Source organism: Hylobates moloch, unplaced genomic scaffold, assembly GCF_009828535.3.
Source record: "Hylobates moloch isolate HMO894 unplaced genomic scaffold, HMol_V3 SCAFFOLD_4, whole genome shotgun sequence".
NCBI lineage: Eukaryota > Metazoa > Chordata > Mammalia > Primates > Hylobatidae > Hylobates > Hylobates moloch.
In genome coordinates this window covers 162715582-162735482 of record NW_026652279.1, presented here as the reverse complement: position 1 = coordinate 162735482, position 19901 = coordinate 162715582, and the positions used below count along the sequence as shown (strand labels likewise).

General features: G+C 36.5%; 1 protein-coding gene across 11 annotated transcripts in view; it reads left to right on the top strand.

Moving 5' to 3' along the window:
- Positions 1 to 19901, top strand: part of FGF14 (fibroblast growth factor 14) — a 693748-nt gene that overhangs the window by 514972 nt on the left and 158875 nt on the right. For 10 of the 11 annotated variants that reach the window (XM_032151258.2, XM_058438052.1, XM_032151262.2 and 7 more), the window contains one exon: positions 18218 to 18328. In XM_032151258.2, coding sequence (XP_032007149.1) covers positions 18218 to 18328 — 111 coding nt within the window. Of the gene's footprint in view, positions 1 to 16420; positions 17728 to 18217; positions 18329 to 19901 lie in introns of those variants that run through there. The other variant, XM_032151261.2, reaches the window with a different exon arrangement.

Sequence of the window (19901 nt, the reverse complement as noted above, 5' to 3'; positions counted from 1 at the left end):
ATCCTTTTAAGGACCCTGTTATTACACTGGACACACCCAAATAATCCAGGATAATCTCACTATGCCATAGTCCCTAACTTAATCTTGTATGCAAAGGCCCTTTTGCCATGTCATGTAACACAGTCACACACTTCAAGTATAAGAACGTAGGTGCTTTCAGGGAGCCATTGTTCTCTCCACCACAGCAAAGCAATCACATGGACACATAATCACAGTACATCATGGTTAATGCCATAGCAGCACTTGCCTGCAGAATATTGTGATGGCACCACCCAGGCTGACTTCATGCAGCTCAAGGTGCGGGAGCAGGAAAAACCTGCCAGAGGCAATCACGGACAGAGAGGTGATGACAGGGTGAAGAGGAACTAGCCATTTGAAAAGGTGCAGAGACTGGCTTTCAATAGCAGACAGCCCACGCAGAGAGCAAGCCTCTCTTAAAATCCTACCATCCTGCCTCCCACATTACTCTCACAATTAAGTCCTTGTCACTGTTCAGCCTCTGAGAAAGGATCTGGCATCTATTGCAGCGTCATGGGTATGGCATCTTAACTGCATGCATCACACCCAACATCCAGTGACCAGAGCGATACTTCCCCTGTCTACATATGATCTTGCCACTGCCTGCTTTAATCTACTGAACTCAAATATTCTTAGGATGCAATTCATTTTTTATATAATTAACATACCTCCCAAGATTTGGACACTTGGCCATCTTTTCCATCCTCATTCCATGGCGATGCTACTTGCTTATCTAAAATAACGTTTGAGATTCATACAGCATCCTGTGCTGTTATTTAGCCAGATAATGTTATGTCCACCTTTCAGAGAAATTCAAGAGGCTATGACTTACATTAAACCACATAGCTAATTGGCAACCGAGCCCCACTGTTTTCCCAGCACACTATGGGGAGGCCAGCCTACTGTCAATTGTTAGATTTTGTTCCTGGAGATTTTAGGATGAATATGGGACAAACTACCTCCTTGTTTTCTGCAAATTCATTTTCCCTTTAGCCATATAACACTGGGTTTGGGGTATTTTGGGGACATGGTAGTGAGTCATACAAGCTTAATTCCTTTTACTTCACATGTTCAATGGCCCATGTAATTACAAGGCCCAGGGATTTCCTCTCTGCTGTTAAAAGAATTATCAAGTTAAGAATGTCTTGATCTTAATTAGCTTTTACTAGGCCTTTCTGATACCCAAATGATATATGTGGCTAAATGGTAAACAATAAGGATGAGGCCTATTTTTGTTTGTTTGTTTCTAAAACACTTTTCAAAGAATGTACAGTGGGAACCTACATGGAAATCTTCCTCTCAAAAATTTTTTAGGTAATATAAGGCACTTTTCCTTAGGGGAAAATTAAGAGTTTAGATAAGGAACACATTTTTAAATAATCAAAAAAAATTGAAAAGATGCTTCTTTTGCATCTTTGGATTGTGTTGTGTTCAGTTCCCTATTATTTTATTTTCCTTGCTATGCACATCTTAAAAATTAGCTATTGGTAATCTTATCAATTTTCCTGTAAGTCTGCCAAGTAACTGGATAGCTTTTCCTGTTTTTTGTTATGTCACATCTTCTTACCTCTAACATGCACACTCTCATTCTCTGTATTTATTTATAGAGCTCTCACCTCTCAACTTCGTTCTCTGTTTCTGATATTCTCCATCTGAAGCATGTATCAGAAGTTCTCTCTGTGACTGGTGGAATAAATTAAGACTGTGTGATTATTTACTACTACATTCAGCAGCTTGGATCAAAAACCTAGATTTACAACTTTCTAACTGTGTGAACATTGTCAAATTTCTGATTGGGTTAAGTTTCTAATTTTATATGTATATTTATATATATGTGTGTGTATGTATATATTTATATATGTATGTGTATATATATAGAAATATATATAGATTTGTGTATTTACATAAATAAAATTAGTGCATTAATAATAGATTTGCATGGTTTTCAAAGGATGATGTCAATTAATGATTATAAAATTCTTAGTAGTGTGTTTGACACAGTGAATAATGGCTAAATGATGGCTATCATTCTTATTACTGTTGTTATTACAACCAGCATGGTGACTGCATATGGGAAGATACAGAGCAGACTATGAGGACCAGAAAGAGAAGGATGCATTCTTGTATTATTACTAGGCATTACGTTGCTTTTTGCAAGGTGGCGGCTATAAAGTATTCTGGGATGGCACTATCTGAATGCTGAGAGCAAAGGGCCCATCTCCAGAGGGCACATCTGGAATTGGGTTATGTTCCTCACAACTGGAGAGAGGGAAGGCCAATGCGATGTGAGGGCCCAGGCATCATTTGGAGCAAGGTAACCGGACTGCAGGGGCTCTTGTAGAAGAAGAGGTGCAAAGCAGAGGGTAGTGAGTCTCCTTACACAAAATACTTGCCTCTCTGTATTATAGTTGCCAGTTTCACAGAAGATGTGAATTATGAATTCAAACTTAATTTCCTGTAAAAGGTACAGTGAAAATAAATAGCAAAAGAAGAAAAAATTTTAACCTCAGCTTAGCCTATACTAAAGGCCAGATAACAGTTCTGAAACCACCATCCACTGGATCTTGGTGATCCTACCCCGATGGGGTAGACATTATTCCCCTTGTCTTCTTATCAATAAGAAATAAAAGCCTCCTGAAAGGTGATGCCCCTTGTCCAATTCAGGGAGCTGGTGAGAGGGTAACTGGCTCCACCTTTGCCCCTACTTCAAGTTCTTTCCTCTTCCACCCCCAATCTTGTCTTATCCAGAGTCAGTGCTGCAGATATCTGAGCAAGGCGGGCAGAAGTACATGTGGCTCTGGGCCTGGACATCTTGCTGTGTGTGGCATCGCCAAGGAAATGCCCAGCTGCAGGACCCCTTGACCTGTCTGCTTCTATGAACGTATAGAAGCGTAAATTCTGCTCTCCGACTGGGAAACATTTTGTTCCCACATGGAGGTTGTGTGAGAGTAGAGCATTGTGGATACACCTCATATTGTTGTAACCTATTTTCTGCTGTTCTCGCCGAGATCTGAGGATTTTTATTTAAAGTTCTGCCTTTCTGGGATGACTTTAGGACCTATAGATTTCATTTTCCTGGAGGGATTTAGAGGAACAGAGGTCCGCAAATGGTTCTCCCTGGCACACTCCTGGGCAGTCAGCGTTAGTCCGTTTTCCAAGAACAATGTTTTTTTTTTTTTTCAGGTAAGACAGGAAGTGCTTTTCACATATTAAATTTAGAGGTGTGCTACAGGCGTGGACTGCTTAAGAAAGAAAGAAAGTCATGAGACAAAAGCAGCCAAACCTTCTCAGCAAGGCTCTGAAATATGCAGAAAAGCAGTTGTTCCTATCTAGTATTGAAGCCCTCGTGTATGTTAAAAATTATATCAGAACTTAACTATTACACTTTTTAGTCTAAAAGAGCTATGCCTTTTGTTTTGTTTTGGTTTGGTTTTGGTTTTGTATTGTTTAAATGAATTGAATTTTAGAACTCAGCAAAGATGGTTTGGTACAATATCATAATTAGGGAACACAAAGACTGGTTCTTGACAGGAAAGATTAGAGACTATTTCATAAACGGGGATATTTAAGCTAAACGTTGATATAGGGCAGTGTTTTGACAGGTGTAGAGGCATAGGAAATCATTTGAATAAAGATGAATATGATAAAAATGCATGAGTGTAGGCTAAGTAGCACTGCAAAGCACCCTCAGAGCCTGAAACATGTAGAGGTTGGAATCAACTCTCTCTCTCTCATTAACCAGACAATACTAAGCAGATGATGCACGTTCTCAGATCCAGATTTTCTTCATGTATTACATGGGGTAGGTTAAAGATGGAAATAATGTATGTTAGAAGTTTCTGGGTTAAAAAGTACATGGTAAATTTCCCTTGCTCTTTCTTTTATCTGACAAAACATCAGCTTTATGTTTTGCTTTGACGAGTGGTTTGCAGTCTATTTCCCAATGTAGAGATGGATGGATTTCTTCAGACGTGGGTTTATAAATATGTCTGGTTTTTTTATTTATTTATTTATATTTCACATGAGTAAAATCAGGGGCATAAAATATCTTTTAATTCCATTAAACTTAAAAATCTAGAAAATGTATCATAGTACTTAAGTGTTGAGACAGAGAGTGAATATCAAATTCTTTCTTCAGTGAATGAGAAAAGGCAAAAACTATCCTGGCAGCCGGGTGTTACAACTCAGATTTTTCTCATCATTAGCTGCATAGTCCTCTGAAGTGAAGCCGGTTTTGTCTCTAAATCGGTGAACGTGGCAGTTGAACTTTACTTTTTTTTTTTAATGGCAATTCCTCTATTAGTCTGCTGGGGCTACCTTAACAAAGTATCACAGACTGAGTGGCTTCAATAACAGAAATGTGTTTCTCACAGTTCTGAAAGCTGCAAGGTCAAGATCAAGGCACTGGCATGCTTGATTTCTCCTGAGGCCTCTCTCCTTGGCTTGTAGATGCTGTCTTCACCCTGGGTCTACATGTGGTCTTTTATATGTAGTTGTCTGAGGTCCTAATCTCCTCTTCTATAAGGATACCAGACCTGTTGGACTAAGGCCCAACCTAATGACGTCATTTTAACTTAATTACGTTTTTAAGGGCCCTGTCTGCAAATGTAGTTCATTCTGGTTAAGACTTCAACATATGAGTTTTAGGGGGACACAGTTCATTTAATAATACTCGATTTGATGCTTTCACACCGTTAGACACAAGTAAGAAGAACTATATCTTTGAAGAAGTGTTTTGTTGTGCTCTATATCAGAAGGTAATCTTGAAGACACGTGGTCCTTTACAGTTATCTGCCTTTGAGTTGATCAGGGAGATGCTCATTTATTTAACTGCATGAACACATTTCAGAAAAATGTTGACAGGGATTTAAAGCTTTGCTATTGTCTATTAATGATCTTGTTATATATCCTCCCATCATAAGGCAACAGAGTAAGCTTGATTAAAAATTATTTAAATTAGCCGCCTGTGGAAATGTCAATAGGAATCATATTGAATTACCTAAAGTCACATAATTTTTTAAAAAGCCTCCCAATTCTTGAGCACAAACTTTAAATTTTACACACACAGACACACACACAAATTCATGTATATATTTATGTGTATGTATATGCACACAGAAAATGCTATCATTCTCCACAGAAAAGCTTAAAATTTCAGAATTAGAAATTTAGAAATAAAGTCCAGTACTTTTTCAGGTTAAAATTTTAACGTTTATCTTACAAGCATCTGTTGTGTGAAGAATAGGTTACCCCTACCAGCAGTTCCCAGCGTTCTCTAAAATGTGACTCCGATGGGTCACTTCTTGAGAAAAAGCTGAGAAAATATGTTTACTATTTCTCTAATGTTCAGTGTGCAAACTTTTAGCTTGAGTTTCATGCGTGCTCAGAGCTGCCTGCAGACTGCCATCAGCCTCACCTACTGTTATCCCCAAAGCCTCCAAACCCATCTGTCTTCAGAAAATACTTGGGACTTCCTCTCAGGAGGACATCTCCTTACCTGAAAAAGGTACTTCATTCCATCATCCACATCTTGGCCATCTCTGACTCAATTTCATCTCACTTTCTCTCCAAAGCTTTCCACTAACCACCAGGATTAAAATGACCAGATGCTACAATTTGTATCTATAGCAAGCATTTTTATTGTTAATTTTTTGATACATAATGATTGTGCATATTTCTGGGGCATGTGATATTTAGATACATAACTACGATGTGTAATGATCAAATCAGGGTAACTAGGATATCCATTGCCTCAAACATTTATCATTTCTTTGTGTGGGGAACATTCCAAATCTTCCTGCTATTTTGAAATGTACAATAAATTATTGCTAACTATAGTCACCCTAATGTGCTATCAAATACTAGACCTTATTCCTTCTATTTAACTGTACTTTTGTGCCCATTAAAAAACCTTTCTTCATTATTTACCCCTACTCCTTCCCAGCCCCTGCAAACCACCATTCTGCTCTCTCCGTGAGATCAACTATTTTAGCTCCCACAAGAATATGAGATATCTGTCTTTCTGGGCCTTATTTCACTTAATGTAAAGTCCTCCAGTTCCATCCATGTTGCTGCAAATGAAAGAATTTCACTCATTTGTATGGCTTAATGATATTTCATTGTATATTATATAAATTCCATTATATATGTGCATGTGTGTATGTGTGTGTGTATATATATATACACATATATATGAAATATATCTACATGCCACGTTTTCTTTATCCATTCATCCATTGATGGACATTGACCCCCATATTCTGGCAATTGTGAAGAGTGATACAACAAACAGAGTACAGATTTTTTTTTTTTTTTCATATACCCAGCAGTGGGATTGCTGGATCATATGATAGTTCCATTTTTTATTTTTTGAGAAACCTCCATACTGTTTTCCATAGTGGCTGTACTAATTTACTTTCCCACAAAAAAGTATATGAGGGTTCCCCTTTCTCTGCATCCTCCCCGGCATATGTTATTTTCCTCATTTTGATTATACCCATGTCAACTGGGGTGAGATAGTATCTCATTGTGGCTTTGATTTGCATTTTTCTGGTGATTAGTGATGTTGAACATTTTGAAAATATAACTGTTGGCTATTTGTATGTCTTCTTTTAAGAATGTCTATTCAGATCTTTGACCATTTTTAAATTGGGTTTGTTGTTTTGTTGTTGTGGTCGAGTTGTTCAAGTTTCTTATATATTCTGGTTATTAATCCCTTGTTAGACAGTTGGCAACTATTTTCTCATTCTGTAGATTGTGTCTCCATTCTGTTGGTGGCTTCCTCTGCTGTGCAGAAGTTTGTCAGCTTGATATAATCCCATTTATCTATATTTGCTTTTCTTACTTACACTTTTGAGATCTTAACCCCAAAATTCTTGCTCAGACCAATGTCCTGAGAAATTCTTTAGTGATTTCTTCTGGTAGTTTTAAAGTTTCAAGTCTTACGTCTTACATTTAAATCTTTAATACATTTTCAGTTGATTTTTTAATATAGTGAGAGATAAGGATCTATGGTTTTGCATATGGATATCCAGTCTTCCTAGCACTGTTTATTAAAGAAAGTGTCCTTTTCCCCAAATGTGTTCTTGGTGCCTTTTTCAAAAATGAGTTTGTGAACAAAAATGTGTGGATTCATTTCCGGGCTCTCTATTCTGTTCCATTGGTCTATGTGTCTGTTTTTATGCCAGTATCATGCAGTGTTAGTTACTATGGCTTTGTAGTATATTTTGAAGTCAGGCAGGGTGATGCCTCTAGCTTGTTTTTCATAGCAAGCATTTTTATAGTTACTTCTAAAGGATGATCATCTTCCTTGGCCAGTGACATCATATAAATTACTATAAAGTGTTTTTCGATGCTGAGCTCTTTTCCATATAATCCAACCTGATGGCCACATAAAGCTGTCAATGTTTTAAGGAAGAAAATACCTTAAACTTCCTAGTAGATTTGGATCTTAACAGTCTTTTCATAGAGCTGGAATTAAAGGAGGAGTTTTTATTTGGTTTTCACAAACGTGTTCTGAAGCATTAACCTGAAATTCTAAAACTGGTTTAAAATGTGAGATTTTCTATCCCCTGCACAACTGTACTATAAAATTAAAGGAAACCAAAAACAGGCATGGGAATGTGATAGGCGGTGTTCCTGAGTGTGGTATTTTAAAGTTTTGCTTTTCAGTTTCCTCGTGGCATTCATTTGAAACCTGGTTCATTGAGGGCTAGCTGCAAACCTTCCAGATCTTGTCCTTCTTTGCAGCTCCAGGTTTCTCTGGCCTATGGTTCTCCAGGACCCTGCAGTTTTTTTTTTTTTTTTTTTTTTTTTTTCAGAGGCCTGTGCCAGATCAGTTACACACACACACACAAAGGCTTTTGGGTAAACGGAAACTTAGGTACTGAGCAAGAAGCATGAATGTAAAAATATAGAAGCCCTAGGGATAAGGAATTCAGTGGCTACCTATGCCATTCGAAAGGAGTGTGCCAAAATGTGTGCTGAGTAGTGCCTTTCCCAGCATTTTCTTTTTTTAGAAATTTAAAGTATGGCTCTGATGCCAAAGCTACAAACCATAAATCCAATTTAAGTGAAGGACTTGAATGTACATTTGGGAGAGTTGGGGGAAAGCGGAAAGAGGATCTGTTTCTGAATCACCTCGCCTCTTTCTCTTCCTCCCTCCCACCCTCCACCCTGAAAACATGTCCACACAGTGGGATTGCTTGTTAAATTAGCACACTATGACTATGTAACTATATTTGTGAAATAGAGTCAAATTAGAATTGAAAGAAAACAACTGATATACAAAAAATATGAAAAGAAAGTTGAATCCATGATCTAGTGCAAATGTTCTTCCAGCTCAAACTACTCTAAAATAGCCCTGGACTGCCTGCAGCTCCACATCTCACAGTTTGCTTTATGAAGTATCAAAACATTCTCAAACTTTTGACTGCGATAGGTTTCCATGTTTTTAAACTTTTGCTCTAATAAGCAAGGTCTATCTCTTTTCTTTTAACAATTTTATAGGAAACTTTCATTTTCTCCTCTCCATTCCTTCACTCATGTCCACCCTTCCTCACTTACTAATTATTCATAGTCCAGCCCCTAAGAAGAAGAAAGGGGCAGCGTTTGCTGTACTTTACTCTGTGTGTGTGTGTGTGTGTGTGTGTGTGTCTGTGTGTGTGTTTGGTCGGGACGAGGTAGGAAGACAAGGATCCTAAACTAGTGCTTTTCAAATGATAATACATTTCCACTTTTTAAATAAAGTATGCTTTTTTCTCAAGATTTTTTTTCAAAGCAGCAATTCCCTTCCCAATTCCTATAGCAAATGACCATCCAACTTCTTGAACACTTTCAGCGACAGGGAACGCATTACTTTGTGGGAGAGTTGATTCTTTCACAGGATAGCTAGGAGTATTGGACATTTCGTTGTCCTTTTTGATTTATTTATTCATATATTAATGATGTATTTATTGAGCACCTACTATATGACAGGCTCTGTTCTAGGCACCTGGAATCTAGCAGTGACCAAAGGGACAGCAACCACTGCCATTATTTATGTTCCATCTTGGCGTCACTCTACTTATTTGTCCTAATTCTGTCTTCTGAGGCAAAACTTAAATAATTCCATTCCCTGTTTTTGTGACAGCCCCACAAACTGTTGAAAATGACATTTCATCATCTTCAGATTAAACATTTTCTTACACAGCTTTCCCCAGGCCCACCCTGTCTGTCACTCTCCTCTCATCTGTCAGTGCCCCTTCATTGTGTGTTTGTATCAGGGGTGGTCTGAGAACACTGGGATGCCCACCTAGAGCAGAGCTGAGTGGTACCTGGGCAGCGTGAGAGGCCAGACCACAGAGGCTTTCACATTCACACCATCATTTCCTTTTTGTGTTGCTCTTGCACACATCGCATAGTGAGTCTCTGCCTCCATTTCCTTATCTGTTTTTTTTTTTTTTTCTGAGATGGAGTCTCACTCTGTTGCCCAGGCTGGAGTGCAGGGGCGCTATCTGGGCTCACTGCAACCTCCGCCTCCCAGGTTCAATTGATTCTCCTGCTTCAGCCTCCAGAGTAGCTGGGACTACAGGCACAAGTCACCACACCCGGCTAATTTTTTTATTTTTAGTAGAGATGGAGTTTCACTATGTAGGCCAAACTGGTGTTGAACTCCTGACCTCAGGTGGTCTGCCAGCCTCTGCCTCCCAAAGTGCTGGGATTACAGGTGTGAGCCACCATACTTGGCCTCATTTTCTTATCTTTAAAGTGAGGATAATAATGCTACCTAGCTCAAAAAGTCGCTATGCATATTAAATAAGTTAGTATTTTTAAAAAGAGCACTTAGGGTCGTTTCTGGCCCAAAGTGTATGCTCAGGAAATGATAGCTATTATTTTTACTATTGTTATCATTAGCACTGGCTATCACCTTTCTGTTTATACAGCCTCATTGTTTTAGGACTCACATCATGCTGTTGGTTTAATGATGATATGGACAATTGACAGCAATCTGCTTTGGCTGTAAATTCCTCTCAACTCCTATCAAAACGCTTGGAACAAAGTAGATTCACAATATATGCCTCCTAAAGGAGCAAGTTAAATATCTTGGCATTTTAAAACATGCTTAAACAAAACATAGAAAGGATTTCTCCTCCTGTTTTCCAATGTAAAATGATGTATTTCTATGGCTGTGTTGTAGAATTCTAGAGATAGATGTGTCTTTAAGATTCACTAAGGGTGATGTTATGAACTGCCTTTCTAAAATTTTAAGCCTTAATAAATAAAAATGGTGAAGAGGCATCACTTCCTGGTGATAAAATAAACAGAAACATTGGGTTTTAGAGATGCATATAACTGGTTGCAACTGAATTCAAGAGCAAATGCTACAGTATCCCTCATGAAATTTTCACACTGATTTCCAGGAGTATTTTTTTCTTTCTTTCTGTACATAACATCTGGTTTAAATATTTTTCCTGTCTGGTTAAAAGTGTGGATGTCTACTTGGATTCATAGGTATCGTATCTCTGAATGCCGCCTATTTTCTTCTCCTTCCCTTGCTGTTCGGGAGATTCTGTAGAGAGGATTATTAATAAAAAAAAATCTTTTATCACTCCCATCTCCTCCCAGAAGCAGCTAGAAGACAAATATCTGGAAAAGAAACTCAGAAGGGAACAGAGCTCAGATGTTTGCACCTTTCTTTAAATGGAAGTAGCTTTAAAGTGTTCATCACTATCATTTCCAACTATCTACCCATTAGGTGGAGGTCTCTAAATAGTTCTAGATATGAATAGACAAGATGAGTGGTATACTTGCTACAAAATGTTACTTCTTAAATGTATGAGCCTCAACTCTGGAGGATGAATAGATCAGTCCTTGTCATGTGCACTTATTTTCTTAAATTCACCCACTGCTTATTTTTTTTAACATAAAACATTTAAAGCAATGCTTCCTGGCTCTAAAGCAAATGTTTAAAAAAAAAACAGAAAATATATTTTTTTCAGACAAACTTCCCAGTTTACTGCTCTACTATTTATCTGAAGAAATAGATAAAACTGCACATCTGGTGTAATTCTTGTTTTCATGGTTAATGCAATATCCTGATGCAATATAACTTTCACTGAAAGGCTTTTGATTCTGAATTTTATTATATAAAAATGCACTTTTATTTCCACAGATGTCTTTGATTCTTTAACATCTACTTTTTGTCATGCTGATTCTGTATTTCAGACAATGTAATGACAGCGGAAGAACAAATTAATATGGTCTGCTATAGGTTTAACTGGCTGTGGAAAATTCTGTGAATGAATCAAATAGCAGTTTTTCTTCAGATTCTTTAAATTTAGGGAATCCTATTTCTAGTTTCCGAAAGGAGAAGTGAATCATTCTTCATAGTGTTTTAGCTGAATATGTTAAATCTGTGTATTAAATTTAACATAATACTGTATCTACAGTTAAAAAATGAATAGTATTTAGATAAACTGAAATATCTCACATTTCCCTCTTTAGATGACAATAGCATGTAAGAACTTACATAAAATGCTCTTTGCTTCATAATCTGGGGCATATTTACTCTCTCAGCTGGCGGTGTAGTCCTTACTAATGTTTATGTTAATAGAAGTATACATAGAAGTTCCTGAAAGTACCATAAGTGTCTTTTAGTGTTTGGTGTCATTGACATATTAACATGGAGTCTGAAGATGAGTAACACAACCGCATCTGTCAATGCCACAGGCGGCACTTGAGCGACACACCAGCGCCTCAGACAGAGCATACAGCTTCTTTGCCGGTGCGCTTGTGTTCTGGGAAGGAGCAAATGAAATCATTCACAAATCAGGAATCCCTGGCACAGTAAGGAATCAGGAAATCTTTTTCTAGATGTGATTGTCATGATGGATTGACTTGGATCCCAAACGTTATCACCAAAAGATACATGCTTTTCTTACTTAAATATGCACAAGAACTTTGCTAATTGTTGTATTTTGCAATTACATAGTTGATATTTAGGATTTTATTTTGAAAATATGTAATTACAACTTAAAAATAATAAATTAGTAGGCCAAAGCACACGATGTTTTATCATACACTTATTCATCTTTGCAAGTGATGAATAAATAAGGGGGAACAGTAGATCTGACATTTTGGCCATTTTACTGTCCATTTCTGGATTATGTGGGTCTTAAGAGCTCCAGTGTGTTTCTAATATGTTAGAACTTTGCAATGAGAAAATTTCATCGGAATATAGTGTTGGAAAGAGTGCTTTTCTGAGTTCCAAAGATTTCCTTCCTTCTGTAGTTTATATACACTGGATATTCAAAAAGTTAGTGAGAGTTCAACCCTGGGCTAGGAATCCCAAGATACTCCTGTTAAGTCTGCTTCTTGGAGATAAGGGTCAAGTATTAAGCAGGGTTCTTATAGTCTCCCTTCCCTTTAATGATCTCTTCAAACATTTTCCCCCAGAAAAGTCTTTGCCCATAGTCAGTCTCTTCATATACTTTACCTATTAGGAAATGCTTTAGCTACAATAGTTTTTGGGGAAAAAGCTTAAAATTATTTGTGTTTCCGTTTCAAAACCCACATTTATCTTTAGCTCAAGCATGCTTTTCTCCAACTCTTAAATTCAATACAAAAAAATGCATTTTGTCTCAAAAAGCATTTATAGATATATAGATACTTTAAAAAACAAAACACAAAGTGAATTTGGTTCAATAAATACTAGTTGAGCACCTGTTCTGTGGCAAGCACTGTGATAGGTTATTTTGAGTAATATGCAAATTATCAAGGCATTTATCATTTATTTGCAGAGCAGAAAGACATGCAAACCCACTAATTTAACACATGGCTAATTGATATAAAGCCATATTATAGTTTCTTTCCTCTCCTTAATAAACAGCAAACTCTTTGAGGGCAAGAGCTGTTTGGGTTTTTTGTTTGTTTATTTTTGTTTTTGTTGTTGTTGTTTGTTTTTGAGATGGAGTTTTGCTCTTGTTGCCCAGGCTAGAGTGCAATGGTGCGCTCAGCTCACCACAATCCCTGCCTCCCGGGTTGAAGCGATTCTCATGCTCAGCCTCTAGAGTAGCTGGGATTACATGCACATGCCACCTTGCCCGACTAATTTTGTATTTTTAGTAGAGATGGGGTTTCTCCATGTTGGTCAGGCTGGTCTCGAACTCCTGAACTGAGATGATCTGCCCACCTCAGCCTCCCAAAGTGCTGGGATTACAGGCGTGAGCCACTGTGCCTGGCCTGTTTGTTTTTAATGCCAGATACTATCGCTAGTGCCTGCACACATAGGATTCTGATAGGCAGAGAAGTGGTGGAGAGCTATTCTAGCCTGTGGGAGCAGTGTTAAAATTTAACACACGTAATAATACATTGGAATGGGACCGTGAGTTGGGCAATCACTCTGAAGTAACTGGAACCAGGTTCCTAGAGGGAAGGGGTTCTCAAGGTAGCATTGGGTCAATCCATAAAGGAAATTGAATGTAATCGTAAGGGATAAACAGAGATAGCAAATTTTCACATGCCTTTAATTTTATCTATCATTTTCGTTAGTGTCCCTATCCCACCTTTATTTTCTCAGTCATTTGGAAAAGTTCCTGGACATGGTTTATTTCTGTGGTTGGATTATATGATAATATATATCTTTAAGCAAATTATTCAAATACTATTTTCTGCTACCGGGAGTGCCAAAATCTAATTAGATCTGCCACATTTTTTTTTCTGCAAAAATGTATATTACAAAAGTTGTTTCTACCCTATAAAAACGTGTGATTTTTCCATAGCTAATAGAAGAGAACCTATGTTTAAGAACCTACACTGATAACCAATTAGTACTGAGATTTATGTGTATATAAACACAGTTTGTATGATGTATACACATTAATGTGTTTGCTACGGAAAAACATATGTCCTAGTGTACATTTTTCCATTTAAATCATAATTTAAAATAAATACACCATTTGATTGGTTATCCTGATTCTTCTTTTGCCAGTCTTCCCATTGCATGAAAACCATTTATGATGGTGTTTGATTTAATAGAACCCACTTCTAAGAGAATGAGTGTTTTAATTAAAAATGTTGTGTATTTTTCACCTGAATCTGAAGGCAGTCAGACTGATTTGCATTTCTTTCAGTTCTGAGTGTTGAGGGTAATATATTATGAAACATCTTTTTTTCTTGATATATATGCACATTAGTTTTCATTATTTCTGTTTTAATTAATACGACAGATCATAGTTAGCACAGAGTTTTGTGCAAGGAGTATCTTCAAAACATTTTTAGTAAAATTATCAGGCACACTAAATAGAAAATAAAAGACAAAACTGGAGGAAAAAGGGGAATTAAGACAGGCAGAGAAGAGATTCTAAGTTTTTATATTTTCTTAAGCAGAGTAGGTATTCTGAACACAAATGTTTTAGAAGAGAATAAAGAACTAATAATTTTATGAGTTAAAAAGTATTTTGCATTTTTGCATGGCTAGCTAAAATATAGGTGTAGGACTTTAGATATTTATTTTTCAATTATTCATTGGGAACCTGTATTGTAAGACTCTGGGATATATCAGTATTTAAAACAAAAATACTTGTTCTTGTAGGCCTTATATTTACTAGAATGTTTACTAGAAAAGTATCATGCAAGCCTTCTTATTCTATCAGTTTATTGAAAAAAATGAGCATGTACATTAATACTTGTTTGTCTCACACATGTAATATTTTCACACTTTTATATCTGAAGGTATTATGTGCATTTAGGATGAGGTTTCATTTTTTATCATGGTAACTATATTTCAGATTGTCTTTACATTTTCAAACTCCTTTGGCTAATTTCATGTTAGATTTCAATAGATCATCATTTGTTTTTGTTACTAGTTTCTATACTTGTTTTTAACCACAAAATCCATGTAAGAGAAAAATCTCATCTTTGTCATTTGTTTTGTGTTTATTTTAGCTTATTTTATTAGTATCATCTCTAATCCTTATTATCTCTGTGGGATTTTTCCCCCTAAACTATTCTAACTTTAGTTAGACTAGATAATATAACTTATAAATCTACTTAACCAGGAACACATAAATTGCTACACATTCACCTATGATACCATAAAATTACCATAAAATTGTCCAAAGGAAGAGTTTGATGTCATCTGAAGTTTCAGGAAAGTGCTCTTGAGGAAAGGGATGTGTTGACAGAACCAGAGTGGGGAGGAGGAAAAGGAGGCAGCTATGCAAAGGTGTGTGCGTGTGGGTGCATGCCTACACAGATGTGCAAAGGGGCATTTTAATGCAGGTGGCCATATTTGAGACAGAGAAGGTTAAGGGAACAGGACAGATGTGGGAAATTATGGAAAATTTGTAGGTAACCCACAGTGACCCAGGTGAGGCTACTTGCAGGGGATGCATAAGGGTTATAGTGAGCAAAGCCATCAGATAAGATAGGGCTTTACTGCGGTAAGGTGCATATGTAGCTCAGTGGATGGTGAAGAGTCACTGCGTATTTCCAGATATGATGGATTTGAAAAGGAAAATTGCAGGTGGGAAGACCACCTAAGAGAGGTAATGAGGGGCTGGCAGTGAAAATAGAAAAAAAGAAAAAGAGTGAGAGACACTGTGAAGATGCATCAAAAGGAATTGAGCAACCCATTTGTTTTAAACTTATGGTACTGAACTAGCAATTTTGATAAGGTTTTAATGGGGCGGAGATGTATTGGAAATGTGGCCAATGGAAAAGTGGGATGGATCCGAGAAGAGGTTTTTCAAGATCTTTGATCCTTTCGAACCTTTGTGTTACTGCTTTGTAATCACAAATTCAGCTCTGGCTAGCAGGATTTGGGTTTAGACACAGTGGCAGTTAATCTTCAAAATACAAGTTCATTTTGGTTTTTTAAACAGATTGATTTGCATTTTGTTTTTGGTGTTGAAGACATTTTAGTTCAATTATTCCACTTGTAGAGGCTGCAGCAGTTAAGTGGGCAGGGTCCAGAGCTGAGTGATCAGATTCCAGCTGTTAACCTACTGGTTATGTGCCCTTTGTCACATTATTACCACTTAATTGCTCTGTGTCTTGATTTCTTCATCCTCCAAGTGGGCTTCTATTAAGTAAGGTAATGGTGAGGATCTGATGAGTTAATAATAGAATGTGCTTCTAACAGTGCCTGGCCCCTGAGAAGAATAAAATCAATGGCGTTATGATTTCTAAAAAGGAAAAACATCAAACAATATGCAATCAGATGAATCAAATTCAATTTGGTTGTATTTTCTTGAATTTAAAGGAGAAAAACATAATTTTACATTTTATTTGTGCTCCCTCATCCAAAATGAGGCATAATCCCAAAGGGGTCTCTGTGTAAGCATGAGGGCGTGTGTGAGTGGGTGGGTAGGTGACTTCTCACTGCCTCGCCTGATCTAGTTAATTCAACTCCAGAAGACATAGTAGCTCAAATAGGAGATTGCTTAGGAATAAGTGATGTCAGAACATAAAGTTTTACAGAAAAATTGTCAATCACTAATATTCTCAGTATTTTTTATTGACAAGAGAATAATAAAAAATTATTCTCTTTTTCACGTTTTTTACTCTTTTTGCTTTTGTTCTCTTCTTTTTCGTGCTACATATGTTCAGTGAAGAGCATAAACAAAATACAGCAAAACTAAGAAAGAAGTCTTTAGTACTTAGCCCAGTCAAGTCTTCTGGGTGATGGGCAGACTAAGGCACAATAGTATTTTTTTCCACTAATGCATATCTTAGAATTATGTGATTTGGGAAGTTATATACTACAGAAGAAGAAACATATGTAACACAATCCAATAATCGCTTAGATATTTATTTTTAAAATCCTACTCTTTTAAAAGCTTTCGTATTCTAATATGGCTAGTCACACTGATGTTGTGATGCTCTGCTGTTCATGCATGATTTTCCAAAAGGATTTTTCCAATATTATACCATCTATGAAGCAAATCTATGTACAATGGAGTCATGTCTCAAATGATCAGTTTTAAATGATGTGCATAGAAATAGATATTGAAATTCTTTGTAATTTCTTCAGGACTAATAAAGAGCTTAAGCATAGCTCTCAAAAACTTTTTTTGTCTTCACCTATTTGCAAGACCACAATTTTTCTATTGATTACAAGGTGCTAGGTTTCATTACTCAGTAACGTCCGACTGTTTTGACAGCGGATTGCATTAGCATGGCCCATTCAGCTGATGCGGATAGATGCCAGTTGCCATGGTGAAGATTATGATGTCCCACATCCAATCTATCCCTGAGATGAGGATGGCTTTTGCAAAACCACATGCAAATATTTGTTTTCAAAGGTACAACTGACTCTTTGTGAAGCACTGGATTACTAGAGTGGATGTCTTTTCGGTGAATCATCAAATGAGGATGTATTACCGCATGATTTCCCTTTTCATTTAAATAAACTTCCACTGCCCTCTATCTCAATGCTCGTTGACAAAGAATCAGATTTCATATTGTATAACTTGACTGTCCTTTTTAGTTATACACGTTAATGAGTTTATCTGTTTAAATTTGTCTAATTTCTCTATTTGATTGCCTCAGAGCTGACCTCATATGCGTGGGTTTGTTGTGTTTCTCCTGAGCTCACAAGTGGAGTTTTCCATTTTCCTGTGAATCTTGTCTGAGCAGCACAGATACTTCTGTGGAAGTAACAGTGACCCTTTGAACATCCAGGGGTGTTCTCCAAATTGGGGCTTTTCCTAAGAACATGTATCATATGTTAGTATGAATGTTTTTAAAATATAGGTATTTTTTGTTTTGTTTGTTTTTAATTTTGGGAATACTTGTCAACTTAAGTAAAAGGAGAACTCCGTTAAAAAACTCTTTAATAAAATTTCTAAGAGTCAAAATTCAAAATTGCAAAATTATTGTCCTGCCATCATGAATGATAATATTGGTTATATTAATTCATTTATAGCTTAAACTAATAAATAAACTGGCAGCTTAATTAGTTTAATAGTTTTAATTAATAATTTAAATATGCATATACTAATTTTATAAAACAGCCTGTTTCTGTGGCTTACTACTGCATTTCCTTTACCTTCTATAAATAGAATACTACAGGTTTGATAAAACACAGAAGAATCTGAGAGACAAAATAAAATATGCTACTTGTATAAAATGTCTCTTCTGAAAAAAGAAACAGAAAAGATAAAGGAAACTATGGTGACACATTGTGAGGCTTATGATAACTATGTTTGCCTTTCAGATCCCCAGCTCAAGGGTATAGTGACCAGGTTATATTGCAGGCAAGGCTACTACTTGCAAATGCACCCCGATGGAGCTCTCGATGGAACCAAGGATGACAGCACTAATTCTAGTAAGTGACAACCTCAGGCCACCAGTTACACAGTTGGTAGAAGATACACTGCTACTTAAATGACTTTTTAAGATTCATTTGCAAATGTTTGGTCATGTTGGTTCATCTTTACAAATGTTACACACTAGGATGCCATTTACAATTTTATTTAAACTACATGGATGAAAATATTGATGGAGCAACCAAAGAAACCTATGGTTTAAAGATGATTATGTTACTATTTTTGTTTTTTATTCAGACAGTTGTCATACCCAGAAAATTACTGTTACTTTTAATCTTATTATTGTAAAAGTAAGTACACTAGTGTATTTAGGTAAAAATTAATTACATGTTTTCTTTGGGGTATTATTTCATCAGGCTCTGAGGTTCTTAATGATGCCTGTGGAAACTCAAAAGCTACAAGGAATATTTTTTTTTTTTTTTTTTTTTTTTTGAGACGGAGTCTCGTTCTGTCGCCCAGGCTGGAGTGCAGTGGTGCGATCTCGGCTCGCTGCAAGCTCCGCCTCCCGGGTTCACACCATTCTCCTGCCTCAGCCTCTCCCAGTAGCTGGGACTACAGGTGCCTGCCACCACGCACGGCTAATTTTTTTTGTATTTTTAGTAGAGACGGCGTTTCACCGTGTTAGCCAGGATGGTCTCAATCTCCTGACCTCGTGATCCACCTGCCTCGGCCTCCCAAAGTGCTGGGATTACAGGCGTGAGCCACCGCGCCCGGCCTGGAATAGTTTTTTTTTTTTTTACATAATAGAACTATAATTTAAAATTCTTTGCATTTAACAAAAAAATCTTTCTTATAGAAAAAACATGAAGGTTGTGTACTTTGAAATTCATTGTGCAAAGTGTTTACTGTATAGAATTGCATCTGTGATCATTTTTAATTAAAAAGCTACCCATCTTCCACTGTATTAATGTCTGTGTTCTTTTTCCTATTTCTTTATGTATAACATTTCTCCGTCTGGTGCCTCTCCTTACTCAACTGTCTGTGTTTTGCTCTTCCGTTTTCTGTTTATATTGGCATCTGATTCATTTTTAATTTAGCATATTAGTTCCAAAATAAGCATACTTTTTACTGTTTGGGGGAGTTAGTGAAAAGCAAAACTGTTTTTATTAGAAATATTTAATCATAAGAAACATTATTGGTGGATCAAAAATAGATATGAATTTTTTCATTAATGTATCTCTTATTCTTCACATATAAACATCATTCCATGAAAAGAAGTGAGGATTTGAATAATACATATAATCAAATCAGAAGGTACTTCCTTCTTTTTTTATTTTTATTTTATTTATTTTTATCAGCTCAATTTAAAATTCAGCGCTTCCTTTTTTAAATTCTAGCAATCAAATTGCCAGTAACACTGATTCTGACAGTAGTTAGTGATACAAAATAGATTATTTTTCATGTGGTTTTGCCATGTGAAATATCATTATTTTTCCAGCCATTGTGTTCACTTTTTATATTTTGTGCATTGCTTCACTTTTTATTTTTTCTTCAATTCCTTTTTAATTTTTGTGTTTATCTACATTGTCCGCCTTGTCAATTTCTAATCTCTTTACTCTCTTTGTGTCTCAT